The sequence below is a fragment of the Haliotis rubra genome, unplaced genomic scaffold (genome assembly GCF_003918875.1).
Source record: "Haliotis rubra isolate DU_JTF1 unplaced genomic scaffold, ASM391887v1 Scf974, whole genome shotgun sequence".
NCBI classification, from domain to species: domain Eukaryota; kingdom Metazoa; phylum Mollusca; class Gastropoda; order Lepetellida; family Haliotidae; genus Haliotis; species Haliotis rubra.
In genome coordinates this window covers 1-20,947 of record NW_025767717.1, presented here as the reverse complement: position 1 = coordinate 20,947, position 20,947 = coordinate 1, and the positions used below count along the sequence as shown (strand labels likewise).

Here is a 20,947-nt window from a genome sequence, read left to right as displayed (position 1 = left end):
TACATGTTTACCTGATATTGGATAAGGTCAACTTGAATTCAAAGAATATGCAGTCGGGTAAAGGTATTAGACACCAGATATATAAGGGCAAACAAACTGGGGATGAGCGTAGGGATTCAATTAATGTTAATTACGTCCATTATCGTCTCACTAATTAGAAGATGAATGTTGGTAAAATGCCATATCCACTCTTGAATGAGAACAGATTGATTTAGTATATTTATCATTCATAAATATGTGTTAAATTCGAATGCATGATCATAGCGATACATAAACATAAAATAAAATGAGATAGAAAGAATCTATTCATGAAAGTGACAATCGTCCGTAATAATTGTATTTTAGCATGAAGGAGTTTTTCTAGATATTTAGGACTGCTTTGAAACAGTACAATAACTTGTTTTGTAGGTTGTTTCTTTACATTTTGAGTTGGGTATTGGATGGAGTCTAAAATAGTAATAAAACATTACTCAGAAATGAGTGTCAACAAGTCAAGTGCCATATCAAATCCGCCCAGGCTATTTATTTTTAAAGTCATCCTCCTCACTTTATTGAATTTATGTAAAGTGTGCTGAGATGGACACAATTTCTGCAGACATCTAAACATGAATAAGTAGTATAGAATTTTCGAGTTTTGATAGTAGGCAGTTGCAGTTTTTAGGAAACAATATTTTGACAGAGGTCAATAGCAGCTAGCAAAGTTCTTAATACACTATAGAGTTTATAGCTAGTCTCTTTAGCTTGTACAGTCATAGTTTCATACACTTTGAGCCCCATTAACCACGAAGAAAATATAATGCCTATATATTCATAATAAGTCACAGTTTTCTTTTCAGTCTCAGCCATTATTATCATTCTCTAATCCCCATTTCAAACTATAGACAGAAACATCCCTTTTTCATTTAGAAACCAATCACAGAGAAAATCTATCAAAAGAAGATCATCTTTAACTGACAGTAACAATTGTTTCAAAAACATATTTACCTCTAGCAGCCCTCTGCTTAAACCCCAAACTAACTCATTTTTAACGAGAATAAATAGAAATGGGCTCAACATGTGCTAAATACATCTGACCTTCTATAATCAGATTTCACACAAGCCTTAAGCTTTGAATATATGTCACTTAAATCGTTAAATATATATCTTCCCACCTATTCCTTTATTGGGCAAAATAAATAACAATTTCTGTCTATTCTGGTAAGACTTTCTTCCCTTTTAGGACATAGCGACTGAAGGGTAAATGTATTATCCACGGAATCCACCCAGAGAATCTAAAATATAACAATCCCTTTCATCCAATTTCTAACCTCCAAAAAATAGACTGATAGAAGAATAATGATATGGACGTAACTGATAATTGACAATTGTGTAATCTCGAGATATGTTTTGGACTGCTTAGATAAAGGTCGACGTCCATATGGCTGCATGGAAAAATATGCTCTCATGAATAGTGAGTAATCCATAAGTTACATGGGTTGTTTTTATTAAACACCATAAAGAGTAAGGCACATGTATGGAATGCCATTTAGGACGTCTAGAACCTATCTCAAATGTTGAATGTATTTGAACAGTTGCCACGTTATTTATATAATTAATAATACGTGATAAAATCATTTACAGCCGATATACCAACGTCGGTAAAGTGACTGAAGCATTTAGTTTCATGAACTGTACATAGAGTGCTAACACCATAAATCCCATCTTACAAACATGAAAATTATCGGCTAACTTTTTGTGTGCTGGCGATTAAGTACTAGAATCTGTACTTTACTAAGAAAGTGTAATCCCAAATATAACATATGTTACAAAATATCAATAATATCATAAAATATGAACATTCTGGTTGTAAAAGTAATCTACGTCATCAAATGTACTAGAATACACTGTATACAAATACGGGGGTACGTATACAGGGGTTGATGGTTTGTGTCAACAAGAAAACAGTAATTCAATAAAGAAATATATAGATCAACACAACAAGTCAATGAACAAATAACAGTGTTCAATGTAACATTCAGGACACGGAAAGTGCAAGTTTGCCATTCACCCGTTGCATGTTTGAAACCATAATGTATATGTTTGACTAACTAAACCAAGATATAAAGTATAGCTCCATTGCAAGTGTGAGCAGTATCCACAGTTTAATTCAGTTATTATCTTAGACTTTGTTGACATAGCATACCTGAGTTTCTACGTTAGTGAATGCACACAAAGTCAATATACTTCCAAAGTGACTTTCGTCTGCTTGTGATACCACTTGTGATACCACCAATTTCAAAATGACACATTACACTCCATATCTCTGCTCTGTCAGGATATCATAAACATTGACGAGAAGGTTATGTATATGTTTAGATTTGAGACACCACCTTCCACATGTAAGTAGAAGTATATGAAAATAGTCATAAAATAAGAACATATTTGTGTTTACAAAAATCTCCATCTGATGTAGGACATACAAACATTTTGTGTTCAAAATATATCATGTACACGAGAAGACAATATGAAATAAGAGTGTCCTGTATAATATTCAAGATACTAGACGTAGACATAGACTAGTATGTATGTATGTATGTATGTATGTATGTATGTATGTATGTATGTATGTATGTATGTATGTATGTATGTATGTATGTATGTATGTATGTATGCATGCATGCATGTATGTGCCTGCGTGCGTGAGCATGCATGTATGTTTGTTTGTTCAAGGCTACAATCGTGATACATAACATAGCTATAATACAAATGTGTACAATAATATTCATGTCATAGTACAGATCCAGCTGAACACCTATTAGCAAAAATACATAGGAAAAAGTACATATGTGAGTTTCTTACCTCACTTGATATTAATTCCATGACATTAACGAACATGAAGTAAATACACTTTCAGCGTGTATATATCCGTTTTCTTTGGTGGGTCTTACCCATCTGTGACTGTTTGACACTTTCTATCCACTCTCTTTCAACATCGTAGTAAAATATACCCATGCATTAGCAGCATCGCTATTCTTTCACAAAGTAAACGCCAGCATTATTGATGTGAGAGAAAACAATGAACTAACAATGTAGTCAATCTCTATAGTATATGCTACAACGTCACATATTGATTGAAGTACTTAGTCAGAAACGAGTTTTCTTGTCTTGAAGTTGTGTGATGTATGGTTTAGAGTGTAGTGTCCGGACTGTAATCTGTGGATTTGCTACAGTGTCTTCAAGTAAGCCCAAAAATGCGTTGAGGATCATATGAATGCGTTTCTCTGTGAAACAATCTTTCCGGGCATACAAGACAATGGCTATTGTCTTGGACATTTTCCTGTTGAGGATGTCAAAATAAAGTTCTGTGTTAGGGCCAAACAATGCTTTCACCCGAACAGTGGCACCAAAGTCACCTCGCATATCGTTTCCTTCACCCATGTTCCTCATCTCATCACTCCCAAATGTGACAAAAGACGTCATTACATTGTTGTAGTGATCCTCTGGAAGGAAATGCTTTAGATCCCCAAAAGGAAATATTCCATTCTCTATGCACTTTTCAAGCATGATACTGTTCTCTCTGAGAAATGTAACAACTGTCAATTTGTAATCATCTGTTACTTCACAGGACAGTGGTGTAAAATTGACACCTCTTCCTACAGATGTTGTTAACTTTGGGCTAAAGATTCTTTGATCAACGTATGTTGACATGGCAAATTTCTGACCATTTGCTCTGGTTGACCAAAGAAGTTGAACGAGTCCTACGAGGCACTTGAACCGTGACAAACGTTCTTTGTCAGTGAAAGATTTCAACTTCTGGAACAGATCAGCTGATACAACTTTCTGTACACTTATACTGTCCATTTGTGGTGTGGATGACACGGCCTTATCTGCAAAGGAAATGTATGGAACTGTTTCAAGTGTTTTTTTCCAAAATTCCTTAATGTGTTCATATCTTGGTTGAAGGATTGTCCTTATTTCTGGACCAATGGACATATCTGGAGAACTTTGTACATCGCCCAGAGACTGTCCCTGTGAGAAAGCTTGACCTATATTCATGAAGTCATTTACGAAGACTGTAATTCCATGGTGGTCAAAGCCAATTCTGTGAAAGATAATGATGAGATGTGGGGGATTTCCTTTCACAAAGACAAATCGTATTGGCCCTTGGCGGTCAAGATAAAACCGTTCCTCTGTGAGACGTGTTACGTCAGGATGGTTTGTCAGATCACCTATCCTGTAGTCAATATCAGCCCCAGCACTCAGTATTGATTTTCTTGCTTCTCCATTCACATCATGAAAAGTTGTCCTGCAGATTGGGTGTCGTCTGACGTTTTCCTGGAGCATTTTCTTGATAGACGTTGGCTCTAAAACATCAGGCAATTCCACTTCCGCAATCAATAAATGTGATATATGGTTTGGATCTCTCATGTAGTTGTCAAAAACAAACTGTTCTCCTGGGAGAAGAACTGAGTCAGATTCTGATGAATCTTTGACTGGAAGAGACTGCTCATGTTTCTCATCACCATTCCCTTTGATCATCCAGTCATCATAAATGTACTGTGAGATTTGAGTCACCGATGCGTTTTCAACATTCAATTTTGTTGATGATAGCTGAACGTGTGTGTCATCCATGATTTTCCCAGTAATTTGCATGAAATTCATTGAGTCAACTCCCTGATCTCTGGTTCCCTGCTCCACATCTAGAGAGGATTCGTCAAGCATAGCTACATCAATAACCACAGTCTTCACGTACTTCACAAGTTTGGCTAGAACATTTTCCTTTGACATTTTCTTCATTTCCTCAAAGTCAAATGTTTCCACATTACTAGGTGCAGCTGAAGACACTGCTGCCTTAAATGGATACAAGACCGATCTAAATCGAGACTCCAGTTCCACATTGTTCTCTCTTTGAAGGCTTGGTCCAAATTTTACCAACTCGAGACCGCACATAATGATCTGTGGCTTATTCAACATAAGGATGTGTGTGAGGCAGTCAGGTATACTTCTCTTGTGTATCAGAAAGTATCCATACGATTCCATTTGTTTTAAAAGTCTTTCTTGCAGCATGCCCATATTCAGAGGACCCCAGTTTACAGTCTGACCACACTTGCCATTTTGCCTCCTGACATGGGCTAGGGCATCCATGAATCCATTTCCAGCACCATAGTTTGCCTGTCCAGCATTTCCAAAGAGAGATGTTACTGATGAAAACAGCACAAAATAGTCCAGTGGGAGATGCTCTGTCAGGATATGCAGGTTCCAGGATCCAGCAACCTTGGGAGAAGACGCTGTCTTGAACTTGTCTCTCGTCATTTCCAGAAGAAGTGCATCTTTCAGAACAGCAGCTCCAAAGAAAATTCCTTTCAGAGTATAGGCAGGGAAACGGGTTCCGAGCTTCTTCAAAGCTGATCCTATTTCTTTGATATCTTGAACATCAGCTGACTGTGATGTTACAATGCATCCATACATCTCGGACAAATGCTTCATTTCATCTTGTTTGTTTGGATCTGGATTACGTCTGCTGATAATAGTAATGCACCCAGCACCTTTGGATGCAAGATACAAGACACATTCCCATCCTAGTCCTGTCATTCCACCCACAACAAGGTACATTCCCTTCCTGTCAAACAAGAGAATCTCAGGGACCTTTAACTGTGTTGTGGTGACGCTGCTGTTCTCTTGCATGTTGAACTCCCATGTTCCTAGGACTTCTGCTATGTTAATAGGAGCACTATGGTGGTGTTTCAAGGCAATGTCGTTGCAGTCCCTGAATGAAATGCATATCTTTGTGATATTCTGTTTATTTTTCTTTATCCATGTGTATAGCTTTGGAATATGTTCATCCATTTGACAGAAGGCTAGGAACTCTTGGGTCCTGACAATTGCTATATTCAGTCTTGGCTTTACAGACTTTAGCAAATTTATCACTTTGAGTGATATCAGCTTCTCTAAGGATATAAGCTGTTCAAGACAGTCCCATGCAAGGACAATCTGTTGTGCTAGTTCTGTTGTAATTTGAGTAGTTGATATGAGAACATGATGTCCTTTGTGGCTTGGTATTTCTTCTGGAGTCAGTAAAGAAACTGTCCTGGTTTGTTTTGACAACAATATGATTTCCATCGCTTCTGCATATTTCCTTGTTTGGTGTGAGTAGAGTATAACCACATCTTTCATGCTGCACTCACCACACATTCGCCATAGACAGTACAGCTTCAGCATAAATCCTGTCTCAAAATGACCTCCTAAGTGTTTGACATTCAGTGCAAATTTCATTGGGACATAGTGTTCATATCTCACCTGTTGTGGATAGCAGGCAATGTACATCTTTCTTCTGCTTTTTCCGTGTGCAAAGCCAGTTGATTCAAATGTAACTACAGGATTTCCCTTGCTGGTTCCCATGTAGCCTCCATTGTCAAGAGGATACAGAACTTGTTCAGACAGGAATTTAGAGTGAACTGCTACACACTGTGCAGAAAGCAAAATGTCATCTTTGCCCCTTTCTTGCATGTTTCTTGACATTGTAAAGAAAGGCTGTGATATTTCTTCGGACGAAGTTGAATAGAGTACAGTGTCCAGACTGGCCATCTTCCTGTCCAGTCTAAATGGCGGTGTTGAGTCGGTTTCCTTTTGAAACGTCTGTCCATACAATCGTCTATGAAGGCTTTCGAATTCAGCATGACCCTTGACATTCAAGACTTGCGAAATTTCAGACATTATGATAGTTGCATCGTATTGGTCCATGTTACCAACATTGAGATCCAGTGATTTTACATTTAGCCTTGTGAATTCCTTCTAACACATCTGATGAATGCCCGAATACTTTCGTGAATGCAAGCAAGTGCATGAGATTTTCTATCTGGGCTTTGGTAGTCTAATGGTGTTGCCATTGTGACAATGAGCAAAGGGTGTCTTGATGGCATGCTGTGACATTTTAAGTATAAGAGATCTTAAAGGCATGATCTTCTCCTCCAATTCTTTCTCCATTTCCATTCCATTGTGAACGAAGTGAGGCTTGGATTGAAACATTACTACTATTCAGATGACTCTCGAAGGTCTGGAACATAGCTATCGCCATATAAAATGGACATATGGTGAACTGTCCATGGATAGTTTGGGGTCTTTGACAAAGACATCTCATCACTAAACATAACAAGGTTTGTTATGCTGTCAGTGTCATGCTCAGGATGTATTTCTTCTGCTTCAATTGTGTATGCAACACTCCTGACATCAAAGGACTCTATACCCATGGCTTTCAATGTAAATTTTCCAACGTGTGCAATGACATACCCTTCGGTTGTCAGCAGTGACGAGCTATAGCACACATACCATTCACTTTCATGTAACACTTTCAAATGCACAAACATCTTTCTGTCTGTCTTCCTCTTGACTATCACATGTTCTACAGAGTATGGAAGCATATCTTTGATCACTTGCGTGACAGTTGCAGGCGTCTGTAGCATGCCATCTAGTATTGCAGGGTGAAGAATTGTGTGACGTGCTTCTCTCTGGAGCTTAGATCCAACTTCAAGTACAGTGAGGCTTTCATTTCCAGCTGTTTGGCTACCTGAAATAACGGACATCATTTCACCGTAGTTGAAACCATTGGCTGCCAAATGTTGATACACTTCCTCTCCAGTTAAGTAGTGTTTACATCTTTCTTTGATTGGCCCAAGGTCAACTCTCTCTGGAGATTCATCCGCAGGTGTTTGCCTTATTATTGCTTCTGCGTGGACTGTCCTTCCATTCTTCAAAACAAATGTACTCAAAATGCTGGAGTCAACTTCACTGTGAGATTGTTTTATATCCAGGTTTGTCACTTTTCCAGATTTAAGATTGACTGGGCTTTTGAAGGCCACAGAAACACTGATTGTACATAGGTGGTACATGTCAATCATTCTGGCTAAAGCAAGTGCTGCCTCAGCATGGACGGCACCTGGTAAAATGATTGCTCCTTTCACTTTGTGTTCAAAAACACTCTTGAATCTCTGAGGGTCAATGACTAAGCTTGCTGACTCTGTGTTGCCTTTGATAAACAAGTGATCTCCTTCAGTTTCCTTCTGACCCTTGAGCATCTGTTGTTTACTTTCAGACACCAGTAACAGGGGCTTAGTATTGAAGACATAAGATGGATAGCTTGTTATTTGCATCTTATCAGGAAAGAAAGTGTCCCATTTGACGTTAACTCCATAGTCATACAACAAGAGGAGTGACTGCAGAATGTCACCGTAACTCGCTTTGGGGTGAAGAGAAGGAATGGATGTGACAGAGGGGGTAGAATCTCTGAAGATGTCCCGTAGATGTGATTTTAGTACAGTCCGTGGGCCTATTTCAACAAAAATGTTCATTTTGGATGTTTGTGTGGCGCTTTTGATTGCATCACAAAGTCTAACAGGACTTCTTACATTTATGCCCCAATAGATCTTTGACATAACTGTACTTTCATCCATATCAGGATCAACTGTCGAGACAAATCTGCTTGTCATCTTAGATGTCTTGATATCGGATAAGATTTCATCAAGCTGAACTCTTGCTGAGTCCATAAAGTGACTGTGGAACGCACTTGTAACAGGGAGCTCATGAAACAGTGCATTACTATCTGAAGAATGCTTCAAATCCTCTTTGACTAACTGAACGGACCTCTCATCCCCACTGATAGTGCACGACACTGGGCTGTAATAAAGAGCTACATCTATCTTACTCTGAATTTTCCTACAGGCTGTCTTTACTTGTTCTGTCTCAACATTCCGGACAAGCATCATCTTTCCGCCCGTGGCTTCAGCCAGGATCCGAGTCCTGTGGTAGATGACCCTCACAGCTTCATCCAAGGACAGGATTCCTGCAACATGTGCTGCAGCCACCTCCCCAACTGACTGACCTACAACAGCTGCAGGCTTCACCCCCCAGGTTTCCCACAGGTGAGCGAGAGACACCTGACAAGCAAAAATGGCTATTGGACCGAACAGCGGGTCGTTCACATCATCACATTCAAGGAGCCGCTTCATCAGGGACCACTGAACAAACCTGGAGAGGGATTTGTCAATTTCCAAAATGCTTTCCTTAAACTGATCATTGTTGGAGATGAGATCATTGCACATTCCTTCCCAGGCTGTCCCCATGCCACAAAAAACAAATACAATGTTTTCTTTTTCCGAAAAAGATGGCTGGTTTCTCTTTTTGTAACTCTTCTTGTATTTGAGATTTCAGATTAGCATGATTGTTTGCAAAGAAAGCTTTTCTTAACGGAAAATGTTCTCTTGCCATACATGAAGTGTAAGCAACAGCACTGAAAGGAGAACTGTTACCACTTTCAATGAATTTTGCTATTGATGTGTTTAACGTTTTCTCAGTGGAGCCTGAAAAACAAACTGGTAGAGCAATGTCACTTATTACTGGTGTTTCCATTGTAAATGATGTTAACACAGCATGGCTGTTGCTACCCCCAAAGCCAAATGAGTTGACACTTGCAATCTTTTTATGACGTTTCCAGTCAGAAGTTTTTGTTGGTACTACAAACTGAAATCTGTCAAAGTCTATTTCTTCATTGGGCTTGTCAAAGTGTAGGGACGGCACAATGGTGTCGTGTTTCATCATCAACAGGACCTTGATGAGTCCGGCAACACCTGCAGCTGCTTCTAGATGGCCGATGTTGGTCTTCACTGACCCGATGTGGCGCTGGCGTGGATATTTCTCAAAGAAGGTTCCCAGAGCTGAAGCTTCTACTGGATCACCTCTTTTGGTTCCAGTACCTGAAGTGACAATGTTTTGAGTTGACAACTTTCGACATCAGATATGTCATAAAAACATATACATAAGCCACTTTAAGCTAATGCAAGAACAAATATGTCAGTTATGTTTGTTTATACGTGCTGATATCTCAATACTGAATAAGAAATAAAGAATGATCAAACCATTGGAGCCTTTCTGATGGTTCATTAGGAATTCCACAATGAAGGAGGAAAGTACTATTTAAGAAAACCTTCTTTGTTTGGAACACAAGGTATATTTAAGGTCACTGCTGCGAAGCATGCAAGATTTTTGTGCGATACAATAGTATATTTTTTCTAATAGTTTACACAGAAAAAATAACAAGGATTCCAGATTTCCGGAAACCTACATGAAACTGGGTAATGCCAGAATCATGTAGGTTTCCGCTCTAAAAACATTGATTGTTGGTTTCAGACAGTTTTCTGTTGCTGAATCAAGGTTAGTTTCAGCGACTGGAAATTGCCAGCAACCAACAAGGTTAGTTTCAGCGACTGGAAACTGCCAGCAACCAACAAGGTTAGTTTCAGCGACTGGAAACTGCCAGCAACCAACAAGGTTAGTTTTCAGAAATGGAAATTTACAGTAAACTACCATTGTTGGTTTCCATTCCATAAAGCAACTGGAAACGATCACTTTCCATTAGTGAGAACTCCAATGAAACGATCATAGAAGAAATAAATTTGACTCCATATATTTATATATCCATGACTCCAGAAACCTATATTAACCTACGTTAAACTGCATTACATAGGTTTCGGTTAAGTGATCTCAGTGTTTGTGTAGACCAGAATTCAAATAAAACATAGTGTCACATAAAATAAATTAATTTCAGGAAAACGGAAACCAAAATGAAGAATATGGAAACTTAAGATTCCACTCCAGTCTCCTTAACGTTTTGTTTGGTAAATTTACGGAAAACTGAAACTTACATATCGCTGAGAAACCGATAAGGCTCCATTGCCACCGTCAGCAATATTCTAGTAATGTCACAGTGGTCTGTAAATAATCGAGTCCTTATTAGATAAGTCACTATATATCTGCAATAATGCTGATGTGACTTTAAAGATAACCTTATTAGACAATCAAGTGATTGGCATCATCTACGTATCTGGAAATGGATGAAACAAATCAGTGATCCTGCCATTTCGAACTCGTAAATAACTGAAGGCCAAATATAACCTTGGTATTCACTAGGGCCCCATACCTCGGGAAAAGACGAAAAACTCATACGTACCATGAGCTTCAATATAATCTACTTCAGTCGGGTCGATCCCATGCCGTGTGTAGATGTCATTCAGCAGTTCCTGCTGTTGTTTCCCTGATGGGGCTGTGATGGGCGTAACCTGGTGGCCATCTTGATTCAACCCCGTGACAATAGTTCCCCAAATATTGTCACCATCTTGCTAAAGCCTGAAATATATAATTAACGGGATAATTGCTTTTGCTTTACTTTGAGGGATTGAGGGTTGACATGGTGGTCTCATGGTTATGTCAAAACAGATCCGTTACGTTATTAATCAGGAATGCCTATACAAGTGTCATACCTGACTTAGGAGTTTGACGATGATAACCCACATCCCTCTCCTCTGGTGTAAACCATCTGCATTTGCTGAGAAGGCGTGGCACTGTCAGTGGGAGACAACATCTGAGCTTTGCTTAACTTGATAAAATATGCTGGGTGAATTAACATGTTCACACCTCCGCAAATTGCAATAGAACAGTCACCTGTAAGTTATAAACATAAACAAAAGGTTAAAGAAAGAAACACATATATACATATGCACTTGTCAGGCAACATAAGGTGCGAGACTAGTGATGAACAGTGGTCAGCGTTTCTAATATCGAGACCCTGAAATGTAAAGGAGGATAAATGAAAACAGCTCATTACATGTTGACTGATTCTTTCCCTCACATATGTGATCCTTAGGAGACTGGATATCACATAACCTATCTCACTTGGAGATATATAGTCACCTTAGTTTGAGTCACTGAAATAGTTCGACTGCCTTTGTTGGTTCGTGCAATGCCACATAATATTCTGTTTCATGGCAGGAGCTGACTACAGTACTACTCTGAATTCAAGTCATGATATTTTGTACCAAGCTGCATTGAGTACCCGTGTTATGCTTTACCCACCTCCTCTGATTAGCTTTAATTATCTGGTATTCCCATCTACTCTGAATGCTCGTCATGTGAATCTTCACCCACCTGCCCTGAGTGCAAGTCCTGCCTGGTGTAATGCCACGATGGATGAGGAACACGCTGTGTCTATGGTCATGGAAGGTCCTGTTAGGTTGAACACGTAGGACACCCTGTTCGATATTATAGCCCTGGCCTGGCCTGTCACAGTGTGGTTGGTGACGTCTTGTGATTTGGTAGAGATCAAATCCCCATAATCCACCGTCATGGAACCTTTAATAATTTATTTTTACTGTTTAGAATATACAGGTTTTACATATGATTATACACCCTTAAAATATTGTTTGTTTACAGCAATCGTCATTAACACAATTCCTATGTTTGAATCTCGTTAATCATGCCGTGGTTGTTGTGCATTGCGCGCAAACGCATCCCAAAATGGTTTGTAAACGTTTGTCTTTAAATATGAAAACATTCATCCGGGTGTTTCACCTACGTCACCGATTTGCTACGGCCACTGCAAGACAGGTGCCTGGTCTTTGAAGAATTTGCGACCAAACCATCAGAAATCGTCTGAGAGAAGTGGGAATTCGGGCATATCGACAAAAAGATGGACCTGTCCTGACACGACTACACTTACAACGTGTCCTATGGTGCAACATGGTACAGTCATGGAATCTGGGGAAGTGGTGACGCCTTGAGTTCAGCGATGAATCGCGTTTCTTCCTGCGACGAGACAACGTGTCTATCGACACCGACGCGAACGTTTGGCGGTGGACTGCATTCGACAGGTGAACAGATTTGGTGGAGATAGCATTATGGTGTGGGGTGCCATGCACTACACGGGTGGATCAGAGCTGTGGTGGTTCATGGCATTCAGCAAATCGTAACATCGACCAAATCTTGCGACTTCACCTCCTCCCACTTTTTGACCGCCAGAGGGAGCTGTTTTAACACGACAATGCTCGACCCCACACAGCTCGTGTAACAGGTGCGTATCTGGCCAATGCAAACGTCACTAATCTTCCCTAGCCTTCCAAATCGCCGGATTTGAACCCGACCGAGCATCTATAGGACGAACTTGATCGACGCGTCTGTAAACGTCACCATCGTCCTCAGATACTCAGAAGAATTCCCCAAGCAAAATCCGACGAATTGTGTAATCCCTTCCAAAGTGGTGTCGAACAGTGACGGCTGCTAGGTACTGACCTGAACGCCCCCTGTGCCGAATTTCCTTGATCTATGTTCAAGCTTAAGCGACCTATGTACACTTAAATACATTTAACGTATCTTATTTCTGGCCCGTGTGTGTCTTTTTTAGATATATACTTATGCAATACCAAGAACATTTAAGCATATCACTATGACAAAGATGACTGTTTCGAATGACTTATAAAACTTAATGAATGACAACGTCATTATAATCTGAATACTTGACATTGTTGTTGAGTGGTGTTTATTGGTTTGGTGAATCAAATTCATGCCTTCACTCACAGGCTTATCGTCCCCTAATTCGACAGTCAATAAATGAAAATGTAATGAGACTAAAACTTTGAGTTGCTTAACTTTTTGTAAAGAATATATATTGAATATGAGTACTAAACAACACACGACCAAAATCTAAATTCCGAACTCTTTGCTACGAACAAACCTATGTAGACTCCCACTTTCTGTCCTGCTATTTGTTGTCTGGTGATGCCGGCGTCCTCCAGAGCCATGTACGTGCACTCCAACACCTGGCGCTGCTGGGGGTCCATCTGGGCAGCCTCGGTTTCGTTGATTTTAAAAAGTTTGTTGTCGAAGTGATCAAAGCTGAAGGATTATATATCAGTTCTATATTATTTGTATATTCGTACAGGGCACAATGTTTATGTTAGTACAAACTCATACAAAACTTCACCTGGGCATCACTTTGTATTGAATTAATAAACGTCTCTCTAAATTATTTTATGCAAGCGTTTTGGGGATGACTGACATATAATTCTTTTGTACTCACTTCTTTAATAGCCCTGCTTTCGTAGCATAGCTCTTCCCTGCAGCATTGACATCAGAGTCATAGAAGGCATCCATGTTCCATCTCTCAGGGGGGATGTCAACCACATGGTTCTCTCCCTTTGCAAGGATATCCCAAAATTCCTCCAGGCAGGTGGCGCCAGGGAAACCGGCACCCAATGCCAACAATGGCTATTCCATCAGCCATTGTTCAATATAGCAAGTTCCTGCTTTAATAAGAAGTAATGAATTAAAAGTAAGTTTGACATTGTTCACCAGAAACTTTTGGAAATATTTGTTATATACAGGGGTATAGGACAGCCTGTGGCGGCCTTTGGAGAATGTAGTAGAGTGTCATGGCATAACATATTTCATGTATGAAGTAATGGCTTCAAATGTACATGAAACCATTTCCATTTCAATGTTATAATGTTACTGTTGACGGCCGACAGAAAACGCCCTAATTGGGCAACTTATGTATAACATTTTTTTATGGTTTTGGCTACGTCTGGTTTGCACAAGATGTAGGTGATACTAATCTATTCGTTTATATGTTCAGTCAAAGGGTCTTTGACTGTGCACTTCGCGAGATCACATCACATCACATGAATTCACTTTGTCTCGTAGATTCAATTTAATTTCTGAACAGTATCTGTTAAATAGTAATATTTGTGAGCATAAACGACTGCTAAATTAAGAATTGGTCATAACACCCTCAGTGTCCAGTTGGTCCGCAGAGGCTTATGAAGCTGTAATGATCAAACTGTTTTGAGTAAGCATTGTAATGAAACTGAAGACGAAATACATGTTATTTACCGCTGTGTGATCTACGATCGTGAATGGAAATATTTAATTCCCAGAACTGCAAATGATGATTACTACATTTTACAAAGAATATGTCAACATGTCCTGTTAAATAATGCCAGGTTCCTGAATTATATCTTAACAGTAACATTAATTGTTTGTTATCCGTTATGAAATAACTTTCTTTATCATCTTACTTGTAAACCTTTTTCTGTAAAACTAGGGATGGCCTTCATGCAAATAAACTGTCTATATGTCTGTCTGGTTTCAGCTTATTTGTTTGGAAGTGCTGGCTAACTGTGCTTATACATACATGCCCGGAGATCTTGTTTTCGAGAAACCTACCACCCGCATGGTTATGTTCAATAACGTCAGGGTAAAAATAAATGAACACTAAATGGATAAACCCTGAAATTGCTGACTAAGGAGAAACATGGTTTCATTTTATTTTTCAAAATCATAATTGAAAAACAACAGCGACTACTTCAAGTAAAGGTTGATGAAAAAGACGTTTCGACGCATCCTGACGACAAAACATTATTCTAATATATTTATTCCTTTTAATTTACATAAATCTTTAAATACATTGTTAAAAGTCCAAGAACTTGATTTCATCAATATTTCATATTGATTCATAAACACATCCTTATTATATAACCATATCTTGCAATCAACCTTTGGCATAGTTAGTTTTGAGAAAATGGAAAGTTTTTTGGTTTTGTTGTTTTGCAGGGTTTTTTTGAAAATCACAATTGCAAAAACAGAATCTTCTTCCAAACATAAATGTTGTTCAAATGGATTACTATAAGCAATATGTACAGGCAAACACAACATAAACTATTACATATAAAAATGGAATTGTTTGTATTCATTTCATTTTAGCGACATAATCCATTTGCATCATGATCTATTCAATAGTCTATGATAATGTTCACAATCGGTGTCATGTTTGTTGAAACATTATCCTACGTTTTAAAACACGAAAGGTGTTGTTGAAGCTAGTTTACTTCAGATAATGAAATTGTGCTCACAGAAGCACTTCCAGGTACTGTTTTATCTTCAGTGGTACATATATTCCTGTCCTTTTGTTCACTTACATCACGATGGCTTAAATTGCCCCTTTAGGCATAGGCCCAAACAGTGATAACATAACTGGCATAAAGTAAAACAGCATTCCCCATAACAAAGATTATAACAAATATCATAATTTTAAAAGGATTGAAACACATACGATTGCGATCTAATCAATGTTAGTATGCCAATAAATGTTGACAATCCTCCATTAAAGATGGGCCCCGCCGCATGTATGATAGCCTGTCTAACTCTTTCATCTCTTGTTTCTCCCTCAGCCAACATGTACGCTGTCGACATGGACTGTAGAAATCTACAGAGAAGCCGACTCCAAGTCCCACAGAGGCATGAAACCAAAGATTCCTAGTAAAATCAACATTATGTTGATGCATACTAAACCGACAATTAAAGGAAAAGCATAGTGAGTAAAACCATGACCGGCGACTGCAATGCCCAACGTCTGTAAAACAAGTGAGGCAGCTTACTAGGACAAACTGTTCAAAGAAAATGAATGTTGAGTGGTAAGGGAATACTGGTAGTGGAGATTCAGCTGCCAGATTTCGCATACAGACATAAGATTGGCTTGATCCATCGAGGTCAGGGGACATTCATTGAAATCATGTGACACCTTAAAAGCCATTGATATTGTTGTCAGTTCACTAAACACTACGTCGTTCTTAGCATACAGATTGACAGTGAGGAATGACTTGAAATTGGCTACAAAATCAGAACCAAAGTGCCCTATTGAGATACTGAGGTTCACATGATCAAGAGTCCTAAAATCTGTGTTGCATTGTTCATGTGTTCATCCCTACCCGTCTTCACAAAGAACAGCATTTTGAAAGAGTTTTTTGTCTCCACATTTTTCATCAAAATAAAGTGGTTTCCTTTTTTAAGGCTCGTGGCTTTGCGAATTCGTGTTCCCGCAAAAACTTATTCCAATTGTTTTAGGCTGTAATTAGAGTAGTAGGACGTTGGCGTTTTGAGGGTTTTCTAGAAGAGTCCTTGTTCTAGTTTGGTCACTCCCACAAACTAACACCGATATATGTTAAGAATATCGAGTATTGTTACTACTTTTCCACTCACGTGGTTATAAGGCATTTATTCAAAATGAAAGTGGTGGCAATCTTTCCAAACCAAAGGAGTCTTGTCTTTCTCTTGACGGTTTTCCTGAACAACAGCAACAGAACAAGCCGCATTTCTGTTTTAGTGCTTCTTCTGTAAGAACTGGTTGACATGTCAAACAATGGCGAGAGTTCTCAACACGGCGTCCATGTTTTACAAAACATCAGCCAAGAACGTCCACTGAGAGCAGTATGTGAAAATATGATGGTCGTACCTGTGGAAAATATGGAAACTTGGGAATAATAAATATATATTCGTTTCGCCAATACCAGGGGGATGGGATATTGATATATAAACAAATGTTGAATGCGCTATACAGGGATAAGGAAAATTAGGACCATTTATCATCAGATGTATCAGCACTAATGACACAAGTGCACAAGAATATATTTTTACATTACTGTTAACTTTGTAGTTATGATCCCTGCCGCAGCTATAGAGACAAAAGTTCTTTACACTCAGAAACACTGATGAATATCCAACCAAGGAAGGCGACAAGATCAGTGAGAGACGTGATAGTTATCCCTACACCTGCCAATCGGAAAGTGTGACCCAGCCGTTTTGGAATATCCCAGTCATCGGCATGCTGGTTGGTGTCGAAAGCCCAAAGCTGATTCCATCATCGGAAACTATGTCATCTACACCAGCAGCTGAAAGCAGATTTATAATTTCATTGAATCTGGACACTATACGTAAACAAACTGGATAATCGTGCTTTAGCAACTACTTTTTGATAATCGTATTATGTTATTTCAAGAGACAATGTCATACTCTCACAGAACAAGAAATGGCATTATCCCAACAATGCTGACACATTTGTACCATGAGAGACACATAAGGCCAATCGATCAGAGTATTCCCCTGACCAGGCAGCCATGAAGGCCCCAGCCCTAGCCACGTGACTTCTTGAGGGCACACAGTCTCCACCTGAGACGAAACTGGCATACGCTTTATAAGCAATGTGAAGGACAGTAAAAACCAAAAAGACATCTCCGTTGGTATTCTCATTCAGTTCATCTCAAGTGACTGTGATGTGGCAAGGGACACACTAATCGGAAGTATGTCAGAGACAACGATGACATGTTCGATATGAAAGGTGTCTTCCACACAAGGAGCGCATATTCTTTCATCATTATCATTAGTACTGCCTCAAGATGGAATGTAGGTTTCATCACTGGCCGCTGCCTCAGGCACCTCACAGGGAGACATTCACACCTGCCACAAAGAAGGAGATCTCGACGTCATTCTATAGCGGGTGGGTGACCTCCCTTGCGCAAGTGAGGGACAGGAAGTCATCTTAGCCAAGAGGAGTCCACCGCTAATGACACAAAGTTTGATGCCCGTGCTGTACATCTGTATGGTGGAGAGTCTTGCCTTGAAATTCCACTGTAAAACTGTTTAATCGTACCTACCAAGTTCCTCATCTCACCAATGCTGGTATTGGAAGATGTTTTCGATTTCTGAGATGGCGATGATCGCACCGTACCTGTCCTCGGTGTTTAGACTGTATGTGTTGTTGTTGTTTGTTCCTGTCCAGTCTGGGAAGCTGGCCTTCATCTTGTCTCTGTCCTGAGCAGCCTGTCTATTAATGGGTGTGTACTGGCGCTCCAAATCCTTCTCCGTCTCCGTCTTCAGGATCCCGTTCCAAAAAGAGAACAAAGACCAACAGAGTTATAACTATGAAAACAACCGCACGGTCACCAACAAACTGCCCGTAGCTGTTGGAAACGATCACCATACCATCTTTGGTTCTGTTTGTAAGAACCTGTGACGCTCTATAGCAACCCATAATCCTCTTGCTATCCTTGCTCCTGTGTAATGTGAGGTAATGAGATGGGTAAGACCTGTGCAAAACTTCATGATGGGTGAGTGAATCTATAAAACATAAATATAGTTGAGACCAGTATACATTTGCTTACATTATTAGGCATAAAACAAACATAAAACAACCTTTTACCTTTCACTCCCTTGGGTAAAATAGTAATAATGCTCCACCCGAGTCTTGCTTTAGAATTGGTAACAGCAGAAACGACTTACCCTAGATAGAAAGACGTCTATCGAGGCAATGTTCGTAACAGTTATCAGTACTGTGATTATAAACCAACCTTTTGATACCGACGTATCCTTGAATTTCTTCATTCAACGGGAATTTAATTGCATTCCTTGATTGATTATATAAAGATTGAGTGTGTTTCCCTTGCCCTCTATATTTTGCTCCAGCTAACCTTTGGTTCGATTTACATTTCACAACTTGAGCATGTTCTTTGAACATTTCAAAACAGCTCTTGCTGAGAAGCGCTATTCGATCAAAGGATAAACATTTAAGGCCTCAGTAAAACATTGGCAAATTGACCGTGGATCACATTTCCTAATTCAGCGATTTAATGACAAACATACCCAATGCAATTTAGTAGTATTTTCAGACTTCTAATTCCACATGAATTTAGATATCCATTACACCTTTTAGTCCATATATTTAATTACCATTTTGTTAGAATGTATCATAAGTGCTTGATAATTTATGTGCTTCGGCGTTCTTCCAAATATTTAATTTCATAGATCAAAACTATCTTGCATCAAAAGAATTTAGTGTATTGTCTGATATGTGTATGGGTGAGAACGGGCAAATAGCCTCCTCTCTTAACAGAAGATCAACTGAAGATTTGTATTTATTTATTCAACAACTATATCAGTATCAAACGCCTCAAATTCAAAGGAACCAAAATGCTTTACTTTCAAGTTCTATGAATAGAAAATACCCCGTTATTCATCCTCATAAGTATGTACTATGTCAGAGTATTATCCATGCAGAATTATCCTCAGATATATCTGATTTTAATATATCCAGCTTGGTATTATATATATCATTTGGCCCAATATACCAACTAACAACTTAACTCTTTTAGGATATGGTCCACACTCTTCTTCAAAGAAACAGATCTGTAGCTACAGCTACCAATAAGTAATAATTCCTCGACAAATACACCCGTTTCAAACGACCAATTTACGTCAATCTTATGATGATGACTGTTTAGATAATTTCACGAAATAAGTTGCATAAAAACTCTGACTAGAAGAAGCAGCTCACAGCCAGGTTATGTTATGTTATCCATCATTTCATATAAGGCGTCTTGCTTTTCATGAACAGCGTTTACAGGTATAACAAAATCCCCCAAATAAGGTTATCATCAGCTTCATCGTTTTTCAGAGTGTATAATTTTTACAAACTGTATTAAATCTATTTAAGAATGCTCAAATTCGTCGTAAATAGTCAATACCATCATCAGTTACAATCTTTCAAATGGCCTCTTTGGCAGAATCCTCTCTTTTCAATGTTATCAGTTATTTGGTGATCTATAGCCCGTTTTTCATAGTTGTAAATTGTCTGTAGTGATTTCATTTTGCGGCAAGCAGACTAGTTTTAAGTGTATATCTGTGATACTCTAGTATTTTTACTCGTCTTTCATTGACGGGTTTTATTGTTCTAAATTTATTGATTTTCATATTGATATAAATAAAATTGTTCTCGTCACTGATATGGCTTGAAATATTGCAGATGTGACGCTGAATATTACCTCACTCACTCACTCACTTTCAATGTTATAAGAAAATGTTATAAAAATATTTGGTACCTTTCTCACCCTTTTCTAACTAACCAGGTACTGGGCGATATAATATACCTGTAGCCATTATAAGCATTCTGAATAAAAACAGTCCAAAGTTTTCAATAGTCATTCATTTTATCTTAGACAAATCATCTTGGGTCATATTATATATTACTGAGGCTCCAGCTCTATCTACTCTTCAGCTAACGAATAATATCTGGCCTGGTGCTTGTAACGCTTTCATCACTTTCGCAAATATATATACTGAGTCAAACAAGAAACTTCACAAAATGTAATTTGAAAAATAATGAATAGTTTTTTCTGATGATACATCTATGTATCCGATATGGGATCCCTATCTTTCGACTCTAAGAAAAACGTTAGCAAAATCCCATAAACCTGATCCATTCGTCATTGCAAATGACGTAAGTGCCAAATCAGGTTTTGCACGTGCAGTCGATCACAGT

At 38.8% G+C, this 20,947-nt stretch overlaps 3 protein-coding genes across 3 annotated transcripts; all 3 read right to left on the bottom strand.

Annotated features, from left to right (window-relative positions):
• Positions 1-2,019: 2,019 nt before the first annotated feature.
• LOC124265361 (hybrid PKS-NRPS synthetase pytA-like) lies at positions 2,020-6,881 on the bottom strand. Its single transcript, XM_046700134.1, has 2 exons — positions 3,826-6,881; positions 2,020-3,407 (listed from the first exon to the last, which is right to left on the bottom strand). Exons 1-2 carry the CDS (start codon positions 6,718-6,720, stop codon positions 3,366-3,368), a joined length of 2,937 nt encoding a protein of 978 aa, XP_046556090.1. The 5' UTR covers positions 6,721-6,881; the 3' UTR covers positions 2,020-3,365.
• A 43-nt stretch (positions 6,882-6,924) lies between these two features.
• On the bottom strand, positions 6,925-11,154 carry LOC124265362 (mycoketide-CoA synthase-like). The gene is made up of 2 exons (XM_046700135.1): positions 10,979-11,154; positions 6,925-9,725 (listed from the first exon to the last, which is right to left on the bottom strand). The coding sequence occupies exon 2, from the start codon at positions 9,093-9,095 to the stop codon at positions 7,011-7,013; it is 2,085 nt and encodes a 694-aa protein (XP_046556091.1). The 5' UTR covers positions 9,096-9,725; positions 10,979-11,154; the 3' UTR covers positions 6,925-7,010.
• Positions 9,323-14,037, bottom strand: LOC124265360 (6-deoxyerythronolide-B synthase EryA2, modules 3 and 4-like). The gene is made up of 6 exons (XM_046700133.1): positions 13,880-14,037; positions 13,535-13,695; positions 11,953-12,156; positions 11,320-11,469; positions 9,494-9,725; positions 9,323-9,332 (listed from the first exon to the last, which is right to left on the bottom strand). The coding sequence occupies exons 1-6, from the start codon at positions 13,951-13,953 to the stop codon at positions 9,323-9,325; spliced, it is 831 nt and encodes a 276-aa protein (XP_046556089.1). The 5' UTR covers positions 13,954-14,037.
• Between the last annotated feature and the right edge of the window lie 6,910 nt (positions 14,038-20,947).